Source organism: Hippocampus zosterae, chromosome 14, assembly GCF_025434085.1.
Source record: "Hippocampus zosterae strain Florida chromosome 14, ASM2543408v3, whole genome shotgun sequence".
Lineage (NCBI taxonomy): Eukaryota > Metazoa > Chordata > Actinopteri > Syngnathiformes > Syngnathidae > Hippocampus > Hippocampus zosterae.
Genome location: NC_067464.1, coordinates 3732065 through 3749221, shown reverse-complemented (window position 1 = coordinate 3749221; position 17157 = coordinate 3732065). Strand labels below are relative to the sequence as shown.

Sequence of the window (17157 nt, the reverse complement as noted above, 5' to 3'; positions counted from 1 at the left end):
ATTTTATTTCCCCCCCCCATTTATTTTTTTCCATCTAATATTTTTGCTTTTTTTTTTTAATAACTTGCTCACTTATTTTGCACCATTGTATAATATTTAGGTGTTAACTGGTATTTATTTTCAAAATTGTTTCCATTATTTGTGTAACTTTGATCTGATATTTTGCTCCCCTTTTTTTTTTGTGCGTACGCGTGCACACAGCAGGTCGAGATGCACGATCGCGACGCGCGGGTCAGGCTGTGATGCGTTCAGGCTCCTGCGCTCCGTCCGACAAACGACACTGCTGGTGCTGCTGTTGCTGCTGCTGCTGCTGCTGCACCTCTCCATCGGGAACAACCTCGAGGAGAACATCATCGCAGCATCGCCGGCAACCGGTTCCTTGTGCATTGCGCACCTCCCTCCGACCAACAGCTCCTCAATCAGCCCTCGCCCCCCCCCTCCTCCACCTCCTCCTCTTCACCTCCTCCTTCTCCTCCTCAGCCTCGTCGCCACCGGAGGGGAGTTTTTCCTGTGTACTTTGCAGGGGGGAGAAGAACACAATAGCAGTCCGATAAGGTAAGCCGCCCGCCCGGTTGTTTCGTTGCGTTTTGGACGGTCGAGTTGATTTTTATTCTTCCACTGCGCAATTTCTTCAATTGCGCAATTGTCATTATTTTATTATTTATTCGTTTAATTTTTTTTTGCGTCCTGCAGCCTCGGCATGATGTGCGCTCTATTTTTTTTTATTTTTTTTTCAGGGTTCACAAATTGGCGCATCTTTCCCAACACACACCGTCCCTGCGCCCCCTCCCTTTATCACTGCGTCGTTTCTATCGGAATGCGGCAGCGTCTCTGGGGAGGCGCCGCCGCTCGATCGTAATAGCGTCGTCGTCGAGATTTTTCGCATTCTCTTCTCCTGGGCCTGTGTGCGCATAAAACGCGCACATCATCATCACCACCTTCCACCATCCACGACCACCCCCCTCCTCCCCCTCGCCCCCACTCCCCACGACCACCTCCCCCTTCCCCTCAACGTCAAAACAGCCGCACAGTTGCGTGATGCGAGGCGTTCGCTGCTGCATCCTCATGCAAAGTGTTTTTTTTGCACCTTCAAGGTCATTCATTAGTTGCCGTGTTACGGCTGCTGCACGTTTGAAATATCGGATTGATCTTTTTGATTTTGAAAACATTTGCATGGAGTTCCCCAACCCCCCAACCCCACCCCCTCCCCTCCCCTATCGGGGCTGGCCTGCTGTGATTGCTGCAGAGAAGTGGACTGTATGTTTGGTGACGTGGGTATGGTGGACACGTGCAATGTGACCGTTTATAAGAAAAAGAAAAAAAAAGCTGCTAGATGCTGAAATTGGCGCATTTAGTCATTTGCGTGGATCATGTTCAGTGGCGTAATGTTGTTGCCTTTGGGCGAGAACCCGAGCATGGTGGACCCTTGTGGGGCGCAGGGTGGGTTGCCCTAAGTTTCGCTGGTTGATATGAAAGGGTCGGTCGAGTGCAGGCGTGACCAACCAAACTTTTTTTTTTGAAAATGAGAGCTGCTTCTTGGGTATTGATAAATGCAAGCAGTTCCATATGCGCTTCTGAAATAACACATTTGCGAGCTGTTCTCCACATTTTTGTCTTTTGCTGTACTCGTGACGAGGGTACGACCACATGGATTTGTTTTTTTTTTTGTTTTTTTTTAGCCCAATGCTTTTTGGCAGAAAAAAAAACTATTATTCAGTTGATTAATTAAAAAAAATCTCTAAATTATTAAATACCCCCCTGTGCATATCAATGGCCTTTTGCTATTCGTGGGCTGGACGGCATGGTGACTGATCTCTAATGCATGCGAATAGTGGGGGCCGACTGTAAACATATTGTTGTCGTCCGTCCGTCCCCCCCCCCCCCCCCCAGAAAAAAAGATTTTCAATTCCCAAAGGCTGATCTTTGAAGGACCATAATTGGTCAAATTTGACCCTTTGAGCCATTTTGTTGTTGTCATTTTCAAATTGACAGAAGCAAGTGCGGTTAAAAAAAAAATTTAAAAAAAAAATATATATATATATATATATATATATATATAAAATTATAATAAATAAATATATAATATATATAACTATAATATAAAAATATAAAAATAAAATAATAATAATAATGTAAATATAAAAAAAATAAATTATATAAATATATCATTCATTCATTCATCTTCCAAGCCGCTTGATCCTCACTAGGGTCGCGGGGGGTGCTGGAGCCTATCCCAGGTGTCTCCGGGCAGTAGGCGGGGGGCACCCTGAATCGGTTGCCAGCCAATCGCAGGGCACACAGAAACGAACAACCATCCGCGCTCACACTCACACCTAGGGACAATTTTAGAGCGTCCAATCAGCCTGCCATGCATGTTTTTGGAATGTGGGAGGAAACCGGAGCACCCGGAGAAAACCCACGCAGGCCCGGGGAGAACATGCAAATTCCACACAGGGAGGCCGGAGCTGGAATCGAACCCGGTACCTCTGCACTGTGAAGCCGACGTGCTAACCACTGGACTACCGGGCCGCCCAAATAATATATATAAATATATAAAATACAATTAAAAAGAATAGCAAGACAAAAATGTGCACAAATTTCGGCACATCTCACTCGTGAGCTATTTTTACTTCAGCCCCACGGCTACACAAGCTCCTTGCGGGCTACCTCTTGCCTTGTCCAGTGTAGACAGAAAGAGCTTTTGACTTCTCTTTAACCCCCACAAGGCGATTGAGGTGGGGTGCTGCCCCCTCAGGCCCCCCCCCCCCCCCACCTCTAATTTGTTTGCACGCCACTGCCCATGGTGGCACGGACGATAGGCGTTTGCTAGTTGCCACATATGGTGACATATGTCCGCACAGGATGGATTCAGGCTCGATCACGTTTGAACTCGGCACTCTAATGTGGGCACTGTTCCGCTGGCTACTCGAAATCGCGTCTAGACCAGCCCCGTGTTTCATCCACATCGAAAACCAGTCCAGTTCGATGCTCTCGGTTGACGCATTATGACTCCGTGGTTCAATAATGTGTGTGTACATGCTGTCATGTTGACAAAATGCCTCAGTGGACACTCTATATGACATTTAGAGCGACCCATGTTTTTTTTTTTTTTACTCGTGCATCTCCATCGCACAGTTTGTTGTGCTGACTCTCATCCATTGATGAAGTGGCAGGGAGGATCCAGGTCAGTGCCACAGACTGGCACAAACAAGCTTGAGGCCCGAAATAGAAACATGAGCACCGGGGGGGGGGGGGGGGGGGGGGGACACAATTCAGTGATTTTCGCCCTCCCACCACCCTGAACATTACATACACACACACACACACACACAATGGAACCTGTGATGCGCATCCGTACCAGGACGCTGCTCGATTCCTCACCATGTCATGGAAATAGTCTGTCACCTTACGCTTAAACGTTTGTTGTCTGCGCGGGCAACAAGGGATGTCATTTTCAATGTCGCCACGGTTCTCTTTAAAAGTAACCATCGGAGTTGCTTGACTGATTACTTGATTCTACAAGTAACGATGAACAAAGATTACAGGTTGACTTTATTAGTTACTTTCAGCTGGCAAATTTCATTTCAATCAAAACCAATTTTTTCGATTCAAATCCGTTTTGGATACAACATTCATTCATTCATTCATCTTCCGAGCCGCTTGATCCTCACTAGGGTCGCGGGGGGTGCTGGAGCCTATCCCAGCTGTCTCCGGGCAGTAGGCGGGGGACACCCTGAATCGGTTGCCAGCCAATCGCAGGGCACACAGAAACAAACAACCATTTGCACTCACACTCACACCGAGGGACAATTTAGAGCGTCCAATCAGCCTGCCACGCATGTTTTTGGAATGTGGGAGGAAACCGGAGCACCCGGAGAAAACCCACGCAGAACATACAAACTCCACACAGGGAGGCCGGGAGCTGGAATCGAACCCGGTACCTCTGCACTGTGAAGCCGACGTGCTAACCACAATCAGCCTGCCACGCATGTTTTTGGAATGTGGGAGGAAACCGGAGCACCCGGAGAAAACCCACGCAGGCCCGGGGAGAACATGCAAACTCCACACAGGGAGGCCGGAGCTGGAATCGAACCCCGGTACCCCTCTGCACTGTGAAGCCGACGTGCTAACCACAATCAGCCTGCCACGCATGTTTTTTGGAATGTGGGAGGAAACCGGAGCACCCGGAGAAAACCCACGCAGGCCCGGGGAGAACATGCAAACTCCACACAGGGAGGCCGGAGCTGGAATCGAACCCGGTACCTCTGCACTGTGAAGCCCACGTGCTAACCACTGGACTACCGGGCCGCCCTTGGATACAACACTAATAACCAATTTATGGTGGAACTCTATCAAAAAAGAAGGCTTTTTGTCATCTGATATCACAATCTCGTAGCACCATCTTTGGGTCCTTTTGACATATTCTCCACACCCTAAAAAAATGGTTCGTCCGAGGTTGCCCTGAACGCACCGTCACCGCGTCGTGGTCGAATGGATGTTTTTTCCTTGTGTCTGCAGCTGCAGCAGCCATGGGAAAGCAGAACAGCAAGCTGACACCTGAGGTGATGGAGGACCTGGTGAAGAACACGGAGTTCAATGAGCACGAGCTGAAGCAGTGGTACAAGGGCTTCCTTAAAGACTGCCCCACCGGAAGACTCAACCTGGACGAGTTCCAGCAACTCTACGTCAAGGTGAGTCCATTGATCAACTGGGATTAGGATTATGATAGCGGGTATTTGGGGGGAAAAAAAATGTCTGCCCTCAAAGGGGTCCCTGGGCCCCAAACTCATCCTCACCCATTCGTCTTCTCTTTGCAGTTCTTCCCGTACGGCGACGCTTCCAAATTTGCGCAGCACGCCTTCCGCACCTTCGACAAGAACGGCGACGGCACCATCGACTTCCGAGAGTTCATCTGCGCCTTGTCCATCACGTCGCGCGGCAGCTTCGAGCAGAAGCTCAACTGGGCCTTCAACATGTACGACCTGGATGGGGACGGCAAGATCACCAGGGTGGAGATGCTGGAGATCATCGAGGTCGGTGGCGCGCTCTCTCTCTTTGGGTCGTTTTCTCCCGTTCCCGCTTTTGTGTCCGCAAGTGTGCGTTGCTTAGAAAATCGATAAAAAATCAATCAATAAATCAATCAATAACAACGCTAAATGAGCTAACATGATGTCTGTAGCGCGAGGAAAAAATTAGTGTGGGGTGCGATGAGGTGGGGGATTCTCAGACAGACTGTAACTGTCACGATGCTGCACACCTGCACCTCAGAGGCGGGCGGGCGGGGGGGGGGGGGGGGGCCGAGCGCTGGGTGGGTGGCTGACGGCAGCGCTGCAGTCATATTGAGTTACGGAATTACAGCACTGCCGTCTCGACGCGAGGACAGGGGAGTCGATGGTATCGCCTTGAGCAGAGGTAGGCAAACTACGGCCTGCGGGCCAAATCCGGCCCGTTGGTCTTTTTAATTCGGCCCGCCGAAGGTTGGTACGCAATTAACGTTCGACTGCATTCATTTCATTTGGACTTGTAATGACGGGCATTTCAACGCCAGGTGGCACAGTTACTTGAAGTTGCAGAGCATTGGGACGAAGGGGGAGACCATACGGAAGCCCGCAGTCGCGCCAAGTCGAGCAAATCCCGTTCGATGCGACGGAATAATGTACTCTTAAAGTGTGAAAAACGTGCCAAAAAATGCCAAATACTGCTTATTAAAGAAAGAAATCCAATTCATATTATGTCGAATTTAGTTCACCCTTCGGCCCGGTAGTCCAGTGGTTAGCACGTGGGCTTCACAGTGCAGAGGTACCGGGTTCGATTCCAGCTCCGGCCTCCCTGTGTGGAGTTTGCATGTTCTCCCCGGGCCTGCGTGGGTTTTCTCCGGGTGCTCCGGTTTCCTCCCACATTCCAAAAATATGCATGGCAGGCTGATTGAACACTCTAAATTGTCCCGAGGTGTGAGTGTGAGCGTGGATGGTTGTTCGTCTATGTGTGCCCTGCGATTGGCTGGCAACCGATTCAGGGTGTCCCCCGCCGACTGCCCGGAGACAGCTGGGATAGGCTCCAGCACCCCCCGCGACCCTAGTGAGGATCAAGCGGTACGGAAGATGAATGAATGAATGAATAGTTCACCCTTTAGATCCTGCCCTCCATAATATTTTCTGGTTCTCATGTGGCCCTATGCAAAAAATAATAATTGCCCACCCCTGGCCTTGATGGTTGTCCATTTCAAGCGTGTTCCCGAGCGTCATCCGCATTTTTCGCTGGAGCTTTTCGAAAAACTTTCGGCAGTTGCAGCAGGCGGGATACATGAAACCGTGTCGGCCGATGGAACAAAGTGAAGCTCACCCCATTGCCTCGCCCCTCCCCCCCCTCCTCCCGACCCCCTCGCAGGCCATCTACAAAATGGTGGGCACGGTGATCATGATGAAGATGAACGAGGACGGCCTGACACCGGCGCAGCGGGTGGACAAGATCTTCAGCAAAATGGATAAGAACAACGATGACCAGATCTCGCTGGACGAGTTCAAGGAGGCGGCCAAGAGCGACCCGTCCATCGTGCTGCTGTTGCAGTGTGACATGCAGAAGTGAAGAGCCCCGCCCCTCGCCCATTCGCCCCGCCCCCACCAACCCCTCTCAACGTCACCACTGCTCACTCCCCGAGCCCCCCTCCTCGTCACCCTGCTTGAACACACACACACACACATGCACACACACGTACACAAAAGTATACAAAAGTACATGCCCTGGACAGTTGTTTAAATGTCTAATTCCACGGGGGGGGTTAAGAAAGAAAAAAACAAAAAAAAAACAAAAGCTTGGACTCTTTTTCAATGGACTCGCTTCTTGTGGTCGTATGCATGAGAACTAATGTCAAATATGCGGAATCATTTTGAATCTAGCGATAAGATAATGCTACCTTTCTATTTCCAAACATGTTGTTGTGCACCGTAAACCCTCCACACACACACAAACACACACGCGCTGGTGTACGGATGAAGTCGAACCGTCGGCGACTTTGCGACGCGTCCGACGAGTGGCAGCCCTGTTGCTATTGGGGAAAACCGTTGCTGACGTGAAGACGCTTCGAGTGTTTGATTCTGGTTTAGACTTTGGTGATTTAGGGCAACCCAGGCAACTTTGCCCGCCAGCATTGAGGAGTACTTTAGAATTCTCGTCAATTTAGCATCACGTCCGCGTCCGTCTAGCATATTGTTGCTTGTTGTAATTTGGTAGCCATTTGCCAAAATTTTGAGGATGAATCCGAGAATTGACGTTTGTGTTTGTGGGAGTCCTGGAAATGGCGTGATTGACTCTAAAATGTCCGCGTCATAGCAAAATGGTGGACTTCCTGTCTATGTTTGAGCATGGCTTCGGAAGACTTTTGTTTTTGGTGTGTGTCTACTCATGAAAGACAAGCTTAACCAAATTTTATGTTGGCCAAGTAGTCTTCAGGGGGTGAGGCATTCGCACAAGCGGACTTCCAGTTTTAGAGTTTTGTTCCAGTTTTCATCCAACTTTGCCAGTCCGCACGCAACTCCGAAAAATCTGTTCATCAGGTCTCAGAAATTACCTTAAAATAGTGTCTTCAAACCAAAATACTCAACATCCCGTGTCTTTTTGGGCATGGGTTTTTGAGACTTTTTTGTGGCTCAACTCATGATCGACACGCCCACCGAATTTCATGTTGCTCCGCGAAACTGGCTTCGGGGGCTGAATTTCCATCAAACCCCAGGGCACGCTACCCAGCCCATTGAGTTTCCCCCTCTACCAAGATGGCGGCTCACACGTGACTCCGCGCCGACTTCTTCCATGAGCGGAACACTTTCTTTGGGACTCGTTTTTTTTTTTTTTATCAGCCAGCCTTCCCTTGCAAGTTGTTCACCGCTGCAACTCCCGTACCGCGTCGAGTAATCGTCAATAAAAACAATAACTCCTACAATAATTGTAACCATAAGTGTCTCTGCCAGCCAGGCTTGTAGAGCTTTTGGATTATAGAGAGATGTTCACGCACGACAGAAAAAAAAAAGTAATTGCATGCATATATTCCGTGTCAACAAAAGAAGAAATATATAAGATATACAGTATATAGATATAATCTACTACCTTTTTATTTATTTTTTCTTCTGTGGTTCTAAAAGAGGAAACCCTCTTGGGATTCATTTCGTATTGTTGCATGGGATGTACAGTGTAAGCTCACCTGAGGTGGAAGCATGCTTCACTCCGCATTCATTCACACAATTATTATTATTATAATAATAGTATTTCTTAATTCATTTTACATTTGATTGCTGCGAGGAGGTTTGGGGCCACATGTAAGAAAAGTGATTATACGACAAGAATAAAGACAACTGTACTTAGTCAAGAAAAAGTCATAATCTTGCCATTATAACACCACTTATATACTTATACTATTGTTTTTTTTTTTCAAAACATGATTTGTTTTGTCTCTGAAAATGGCAAGCTTTTTCTTGAATAAAATTGGACTTTATTGTCATCTATAAGACTTTTTCCCTCAAAAATATGAATATCTTCTTGAATGCAATCTGATTTAATTCTCATATAAATACAATTTTTTTCTTGAAAAAGTACAAGAGAGGACCGTGACTTTTCTTAAAAAAAGATGTCTGTTTTCCTGAGAAAAAAAACAGTGACTATTCTCATAGGATTGCATATTTTTTCTTAAATAATAAAATACTGTCTGTTTTTCATCAAATGACTATTTTTCTCAAAATGTATTCTTTTTTTCCCCCTTGAAAAATATTATTTTTCTCTTTTCCCTTGAAAAAGGGATCTCCCCCCCTGCTTGAAATAAATAAATAAGATTATTTCTTTCTTTCAAAAAAAATTGGACTTTTTCTTGAAAAAGAGGTCTTTATTCCTTTTTTTATGGCCTCTTTCTTGAACCAGTAGAAAGACGTCATACTGTCTTATGCTTTTAGAAAATATTACTTTATTCTCTTTGTATAATGCAATTTTCTTTTCAGTGTGGCCCTAATTTATACTCCTTTGCCGATTGCACCCACGCCCCCCCCCCCACACACACTCGTGGCACACAATTGGCTGCCTGTTTGATTTGTTTACACAGTACACATCCACATGTTTACAAAGTGCACTGCTATAATAATCAAATGATCTGCATGCTGAGTTTCCTCATTAGAGGGGCTCATATTCCAAAGCAGCAGCAGCAAAAATAAAATAAAATAAAGAAAAGGGAAAAAAAAACCCAACAAGTTTACTGTACACGCTTGCATTCCAGCATTGAAATTGTTTTCAAGTGTAAAGTTTTGTTTTGCCTTTTGAATGAGTCTTTCCAGCACATTTGGCTTCCCTGTTTTCCAGGCTATGCAAGCGTGGACTGAGTGTCTGCTTTGTCCACATGTCGAATGGCAGACACGGCCATCATAACCTCGACTATTATGAGGATGATTCCTATTATTATTGTACTGTCTGTACACAATTCAGTCTGGCCCGACACCACACGGAGATCTTCAATGTCCAGTAGGCTAAATGTTTCTATCAGATATGAAAACTCGTGATACAAGTTACTGTATTCTTTTTATACATGTGGCATGTGTTGCACCCCTTAAACAAACAAGAAATACTTGAGTTCTGTTGTGATTAAAATCAATAAACCACAGACGGGCTTTTTTCAGAACGCACCGATGGCCGTGCTACTGACTGACGGGTTAGGTGGATAGAACAAAGGTGAATTTTAGCTGAATACACTGCTTTTTTTCATGGAAAAATAAATACCCACCCCCCACCCCCACCTACAGGTTCACAACTTTTTCTCACAATACAATACAGTATGACTTTTTATCGAGAAAAACATTCACACACACACACACACACACGCACACACAGTTAAAAGAACTTCTTTAAGCTTTTTTTTCAATATTTTAACACTATAAACAAATATTCATCACATCAAAAATACAAATACACGTATTTGAAAAGGAAATATGACCCCCTTTTTTTCAAAATAAAGCAAAACAATAAATGCCACCCTCCTGACGAAAGAGCAACATGACGTCACTAAGACTATCAATTTGGAAGCTTCCGCGTTTAGTGTCAATCAGCTGCGGGACTTGAATGTGATTGGCTCGCCTTTCACCTGTGTTCGCGTACGTCTCCGCCTACTACGTGCACGCTTACTCGATGCGTAATTTCAAATACACTCTCGGAGACAAACGACAACGTTTTGAACACTCAAATTCCGTTTATTTTTCCTGATTATTAACAACGTCCGTTTCGAAGCAACAAAAAACAAAAGGCCCAGAAAGCAATGTGAGTACAGTTACTTGTGTTTTACAACTGTCAGTTACTGAGAAAAACTGGAGTTAGAGTTAGCTTGCACTAGGAGTAGCAACTGTTTGCTCAGGGGAACTATTCTCATGTTCGCTCTTCTTTCAGTCATTTAAACGAGTCTATAAGGGCTGAATAATACGGAAGAGGATCGTAGAATAACAACTTAAAATGGACGATATATAATAGTAAACATGGTTGATGCTCGGTGTCTGCAGAAAGGTTTCTTAAATGAGGAATGCATGGCATTCACATGCTCCGATTTTTGAAAACCGTTATAGATTTGTTTTGGGGGAGGGGCAGGGGGGTAAAAATTCATATTTAAGGTTCAATTGCGTCTTGTATTTTCTTCTCAAAATATTGTATAGGCCAGTAATAATAATGATGTTGATATTGAAGATATATAATTTATTACTATAAGGCATTTTAACATGCTCGGGTTGTATCTTAATTGTACTTGTATATTGAAAAATGTAATTTTATTGGTTAATTTAAAATCTAGTGCACATATGTTGCTTAAAGTTTTCATTTAAATATTTAAAAAGGCTGTTGTTTAAATACCATCGTATTCTACGCCACTGTTCTAAAAATTTGAAACAACTTAACAAAACTTACTGTACATACTGTATTGGAAAGTTGTTTTTTTTAAGTACTGTATTGTGCTGGGTTGAAAAACAACAGAGACAAAAAAGCAGTTTGATCACATTGTCCACATAGCAACATGTTTGTTTGTATTGCATACAGGAATTTTTAAAATTGTGGACCAGGCCTGCGTATCATGAGAGGGTTTTGTATCACATGGACACTCATTGGGATACGCAATTTAGCTATCATTTCATCAATTCTTGATTAAGGACGAGTATTGTTAAGATTTTAAAAATACCAGTATTCTTAATGATATTGCTTACCGATCCGGTTGATGGTATTAGAATCGCTCCTTTTTTTTTGTTTAGAAAAAACGCAAAATCAATATTAGAATGGACATTGTTTATTTGTTTCCTACACCTGCAGTGTAAATCCATTCAGCCTAACAATACAATTACATTTTGATGTGATCTAACGTTGCATTGCTTCCCAGGTCCATTTGAACCCCACAATGTGTTCCATTCCCGGGCTCCCTACACCAGGATCTGAAGTAACCGTCGAGATCAGGAAGGTCAACCCGAACTCAAAATGTGGTCTCGTGGAGCTGTGGGTCAACTTTGACGTCAACAGAAAGCATGCCTACGAGCAGATGAAGAAGCGGATCCAGCTTCCAGAAAGGAAGTTTTGTGGCTCCGAAGGAAAAACGGGGGATCTGTGTCTGGTTTGCTGCAGCAGCGTGTGGTACAGGGCTCGCATCATGTCCATAGAAAGTGACACGTGCGTGGTCTTCCTTATTGACCAAGGAAAGCCTTGCGTGAGCACATGGGATGCTCTGGCGTGGGGCCAGTCTGACAGCTTCTTCCTCCCTGCTGAAATAGAATTTTGTATCCTTGCCAACGTCATTTCACTCAAGGAGAACTGGTCCAAAGAAGCTTCCAAGTTTTTGTCGTCCTTGCCTGAAAAGACGCTGAAAGGTGTGGTCCAGCACGTCCTGATGCCGTCCAGGACAGTTCTCCTTGACATACCCTTCGTCTCGAAGCGTATGTGCACCCTCGGTGCTATGAGGAAGCTCCCGGCAGATGAGTTCAAAGGAGTTATTCTTGAATGCCTGACTCCACCCGAAGATGACGCACCCATTACTCTCTGTGAGGTGACCAAAGATCAGAGTGCTAATGTCCGCCTCGACGACCGCTACGTCCAACCCGAGCTGCTCTGTGGCATCTACGAGACGGTTAACGTAACAGAAGTCGCCGATCCCCAGAACATATTTTGCAATCTGCAGATTTACTCCAAAGCGTTGGAAACACTGTCAGAAGAGATCCAACGGTTCTACGAGAAGTCCTCGGATCTCAGAGGGCAACGACCGCAAACCTGCGGAGAACCGTGCGCTGCCAGAGGGAATAACGGCACGTGGTATCGCTCGCTGCTCAAGCGAAGCATCGGAACCGACGACGAACTTGCGGAAGTTACGCACGTCGACGTTGGGAAAACCGAGCTCGTTCCGGTGGGATGCATCCGACACGTGGGGAGGGAATTCCTGAAGATGCCCGTGGTCACGTATCACTTCTCCCTACATGGGCTGAACGGCAGCGGATGGACGGCAAAGCAGAATGAATATCTGAAATCGGTACTGTTGAACAAGACATTTGTGGCCAAGCTGGAGAAGCATTTCCAAGAGACTTATAGCGTCACTCTCTACGCTGGAAATGTCGCATCATGCATAAATAAAAGTTTGAAGGAGGAAGTGGAAGGTGTCCCGCCTACTCGGGTTGAAGGACAGCAGCCAGAATTCCAGATGGAAGCCTTGTCGCAGGAGCCACACCTTCAGAACCTCGTGAACTTAAATATCGAGACGGCACTGAAAGAAGCTTCATCGAGTACAGATTATAGACCAGATACTGACCCCGTAGACACTCTCCCTTCTGTTCCCGGTGACGGGAACACCATTGATGACCAAGATATTTCTGAAATTTGTCCTCGTGAACATGTGTTGTCTGTTGGAAGTACTCTGGAGGTGACTGTGTCCTGCGTCGAAGGTCCTCAGAAGTTCTGGTGTCAAAGCACTAAAAACAGCGAGACTCTGCGACGGTTGATGGGAGATCTGCAAAACCGCTACGCCTCCGCCCGGCCTCTGCCCATGAAGTCCGCCTGCGTCGCTCGTAACCCGGAAGACGGTTTGTGGCGCAGGGCAAGAATCATTAGTAGTCATCAGTCCCCTGAAGTGGAGGTGCAGTTTTTGGATTACGGCGGTACACGAACCGTGCCCCTCGGAGACGTGCGCCCCATCGACCCGGAGTTTCTGCAGCTGGAACCGCAGGCCTTTCGGTGTTGCCTCGTCAACCGAAAAGCAAATTCTTCATGGATCGATTCTGCATCAGACGAGTTTCAAAGGTTTCTAGCGGCAGGCGGTTCTCAACAGACCGGATTCAAATGCACGGTAAAAGGCACGACTTGTGACGAAGACGGCCAGCCGGTTATGATGGTAGACATTGAAACGCCATCCCAAAGCGCTTGCGGTTTGTCATCTCTCGTCCCCACGGACGCGTATGAATATTCCACGTTCGATATGGAGCCGGGGACAATGGAGAAGGTGCGGATCACCTCGTCAGAGACGGTGCATCGTTTCTTCTGCCAGCTGAACAGAAATTCTCATTTGCTTGACAAAGTGAAGGCGGACGTTCAGGAGATAGTCGGCAAGTCGCGGCGTTCGGCCGATCTCGTCGGATGCGGCGGCCTTTGCCTTACGCGGGATGATGACGGCGAATGGCACCGAGGAAAAGTGGCGCAGACGTCACCGGATCTCAAGGTGGTCTTCGTGGACTATGGCAACACCCAGACGGTGAAAGCTTCAGACGTTCAACCTTTGCCCGCCGGCGCCAGCGTGGCAAAGTCCGTCCCCGTACTCGCCGTTCACCTCGGACTTTACGGTGTTCCGGCGGACGTACCGCAAGAGGTCAACCGGTGGTTCGCAAATCACGCCACTGGCGCCGCTGGAACCGTTTCTGTGGTGGCCAAAGGCGATGGTGGGAAGCTACTGGTGGAATTATTTGAAGGGCCGATGAATATCAACGGAATCGTCAGAGAAAAGGTGGCGGACGCCAAACGAGTCAAGACCACCGGTCAAGATCTACCGGCCAACCGGGAGGTTGCCTCAGAACGGCTCGACCCAACGCATGAGGACGCGTTACCTGAAGAACTCGCTTGTATATCGAAACTACGAGAACAAAATAACGATCCCGACGGCAAGGGAACTTGTGCTTCGGATGAGCGACCGTTGGAAACGTCTCCGCACGAGTCTCCTGAACTTGGACAGGATTGTGAAGAAACGGTGCTCGGCGAGGAAAGCGCACGTTTGAATGCCGCTGCTGAGGTTTCGACAGAGATCCCGAAAGACATCCATCCCGACGATACCGTGGCGCTGCCGCCGCTGCCCGAAAAGAGCTCCGCCTACCACCCCCCGAGCATACGTCACCGCACGCCCCAAGAGATGTACGCCTCCTGCATCGTGGGACCCAGTTACTTCTGGTGTCAGTTCGCCCGCGCCGAAAACCTGGACGCGGTTTCTAGACTCACCCGGAGCATAGGTGAGACTCTAAAGGACGTAGAGGTCCCCAAGTATTTGGATCCCGGCAGTCCGTGCCTCGCCCTCTTTTCCGATGACTCCCAGTGGCATCGCGCGCAAGTTCTTCGGCGGACCGCCGGCGCGGTCTGCGTCCTCTTTGTGGACTATGGGAATGAAGCTCAGGTGGACGTTCAAGACGTGAGATACCTCCCCAGCTCTCTGATGGAACATGCTCCTCAGGCCTTTTTGTGTTCTTTGGATGGATTTGATGAGTCAAAGGGGTCCTGGGACGATCGGGTTTACGACGACTTCTACCATCTCCTGGTGGATAAGCTCCTCTCTGTGACCGTGCTCGGTGCGCAAGAACATTCGGAGACTGGCCTTCGAGAACACTCTGTAAAAATCCAGTGTGCAGGTCAGGATTTGAACGAGGCCATGCAAAGATACTGGAAACCCATTTCCGCAGAGACCGAGGTTGAAAAGTTGCCAACAGCGGGCAGTCCCCCTCAACCGTCTTACCCAAGCACAAGCCATCTTGAGGAAGATGCAAAAGCGTTCTCATACGAGAGGCCAAACATCCCGTCGAACAAAATGGAGGTCTACGCTTCTTGTATTGTGGAACCCCATTTTTTTTGGTGTCAGTTTGCCAACACGGAGGTCCTCGGCAATCTGGCGCGACTGGCGCAGGAAGCGGGACAAGCGGCGCAGGATCCTTCGTCCGCGAGCACCTTTGGACCCGGCGGCCCTTGCCTGGCACTCTTTTCTGCCGACAACCGGTGGTATCGAGCGCTGGTCTTGAGCAGAGAGGAAGATCAAGTCCGTGTTGTGTTTATCGACTATGGCAACGAATCCGACGTGGACGTGAAAGATGTGAGACGTCTCCCTGCGATTTTGCAGGAGTGGACGCCTCAGGCCTTTTTGTGCTCTTTGAGCGGGTTTGATCAGACGAAGGGTACCTGGGAGAATGAAGTTTATGACCACTTCTACGATCTTCTGGTGGATAAACCTCTCCGCGTGGCGGTGTCCCATATAGCAGAGCATTCGGACATGATGCTTCCTCAACATGTGGTGGAGATTGAAATCGAGGGAGTGTCTGTCAATGCAGCGATGCAGAAATACTGGAAACCAACCACTCAATAACATCTTCCATTCCCTACGAGGGAAGCCAGTTGGTCGTAAATGCAAATATGTACAGCAAGACGAAATCTCTCCAAAATAAATCTGGGATGCTTTCTACCCTGCGGGACGCCGGTGGTGTCGATCGTCAAGTTGTATGCGGAGAACTGCAGAGTCCACGTGATTGCCGACCGCGGCAACGATTTGGTCGTCGTAACACAACCAACGGGTCGCTACTTGCTGCGAGTATATATGGTCATGTTGTCGTTAGTCATTTATGTCAATAAAGGGCATGTTTTGCAAACTAGAGGTGTCAAAATTCATCGACGGGTAATCTGCTATCAAGTCAATTGTCAGTATTTTAATAAGCGAGTCATCGTTTGGGGCCAGTCGTTTTCGTGCTTAACATTTGCAAAATCCTTTTATTTCACCCTTGCAACAGTAAATACTCTCCGACTATGATCAGAATAAGACATTTGAAGACATTTGATTTTACTTTGGAAAATAATGATAGAACCGCTAATTGAGTCCGTTTTAAAAAGATTTGTAAATACAACCCTCTCGTGTGGTACTGCTTTATCGTGGTTTTGATTTCCAATCATTTAATGATCCAAATTGTTGGTTAAAAAAAAAAATAGCAGGTACTGACCCCATCGTTTATGTGGACTTAACTATAGCTGTAAAGTCTCAGGTGTGCTTATATTCAGTGCTTGAAGTCTTTCTTTGCTGAAGTTTATGGTCCTTCCGTCATAGTGCAGCATTGTACAACTTTTCCTCTCGAGTAGGAGACGTAGAAACGGCGAGACTTCTCATCGAGCACGGAGCCCGGCCGTGCCTGAGGACGAAACTGGGCAGGACCGCGGCACACTTTGCCGCCGAGACTGGTTCTCTGGCGGTCCTGAGGCTGCTGCACTCCTTCCACGCCCCCCTGGACAAGGAGGATTCTGGCGGCGACAGACCGGCGCGGATCGCCCAAATCTATGGACACCGTGAGTGTGTCACATTCCTCAGAAAGTAAGACTTTTTGACAGAACGAAATCCATTCCTACTGGTCTCGTTCATGTCGTTGGGTTTTTGTATTGCCTGGATTCCACATTTGGTTTTGTTTGATGGACTCGATGACAGTTGGTATATGTCAACCAATCATCAGCGTAGTTCTTGTGATGTCACACGTGTGATGCGGCCAATCGGGTGCATGTCTACTCTTAACAAGGAAGTGTAGAGTGGTATATAGCGTCCTTGCAAAACGATTACTTTGTTAAATACCTCGTTACATCTCAAATAAATAGTCCCCCCCCCCCTCCTCGAATTCATATTTTGTCTCATTTTTACATTCTATTGTTGTTGCAGGGCAGAGGCAGAGGGGGAGGCATACCGCAAAATAGTGGCTGAAAAAGGCCTGTCTGTGGATGACACTGATGAAGAGTGGGAAGAACAATGCAAAGACCAACGTGAAGGAAAAATAAGATTTGTGATCAAATAGTATTTCCCAGAGTTTTAAATGCACCCCTTTCATTGTTGCAAAACATGTATAAATGAAGCCTGTTAGTCGCCATTAATGGTTATTCATGTACACATGACGAGTTAAACCG

The 17157-nt window shown here is 47.2% G+C and overlaps 4 protein-coding genes across 4 annotated transcripts in view; all 4 read left to right on the top strand.

Moving 5' to 3' along the window:
• The window catches only part of LOC127614944 (SAM and SH3 domain-containing protein 1-like), a 68551-nt gene extending 64774 nt beyond the window's left edge, over positions 1-3777 (top strand). Inside the window, exon 17 of the mRNA XM_052086414.1 lies at positions 3675-3777. The gene's annotated coding sequence lies outside the window, so the exon portion shown is untranslated. The remainder of the gene's footprint in view (positions 1-3674) is intronic.
• On the top strand, positions 227-9634 carry vsnl1b (visinin-like 1b). Its single transcript, XM_052086447.1, has 4 exons — positions 227-555; positions 4519-4691; positions 4818-5033; positions 6388-9634. The coding sequence occupies exons 2-4, from the start codon at positions 4530-4532 to the stop codon at positions 6583-6585; spliced, it is 576 nt and encodes a 191-aa protein (XP_051942407.1). The 5' UTR covers positions 227-555; positions 4519-4529; the 3' UTR covers positions 6586-9634.
• A 138-nt stretch (positions 9635-9772) lies between these two features.
• Positions 9773-15872, top strand: LOC127614939 (tudor domain-containing 6-like). Its single transcript, XM_052086392.1, has 2 exons — positions 9773-10284; positions 11381-15872. Exon 2 carries the CDS (start codon positions 11399-11401, stop codon positions 15587-15589), a length of 4191 nt encoding a protein of 1396 aa, XP_051942352.1. The 5' UTR covers positions 9773-10284; positions 11381-11398; the 3' UTR covers positions 15590-15872.
• On the top strand, positions 15858-17124 carry LOC127615149 (ankyrin repeat domain-containing protein 66). Its single transcript, XM_052086721.1, has 3 exons — positions 15858-15895; positions 16298-16579; positions 16916-17124. The coding sequence occupies exons 1-3, from the start codon at positions 15858-15860 to the stop codon at positions 17046-17048; spliced, it is 453 nt and encodes a 150-aa protein (XP_051942681.1). The 3' UTR covers positions 17049-17124.
• The last annotated feature ends 33 nt before the right edge of the window (positions 17125-17157 follow it).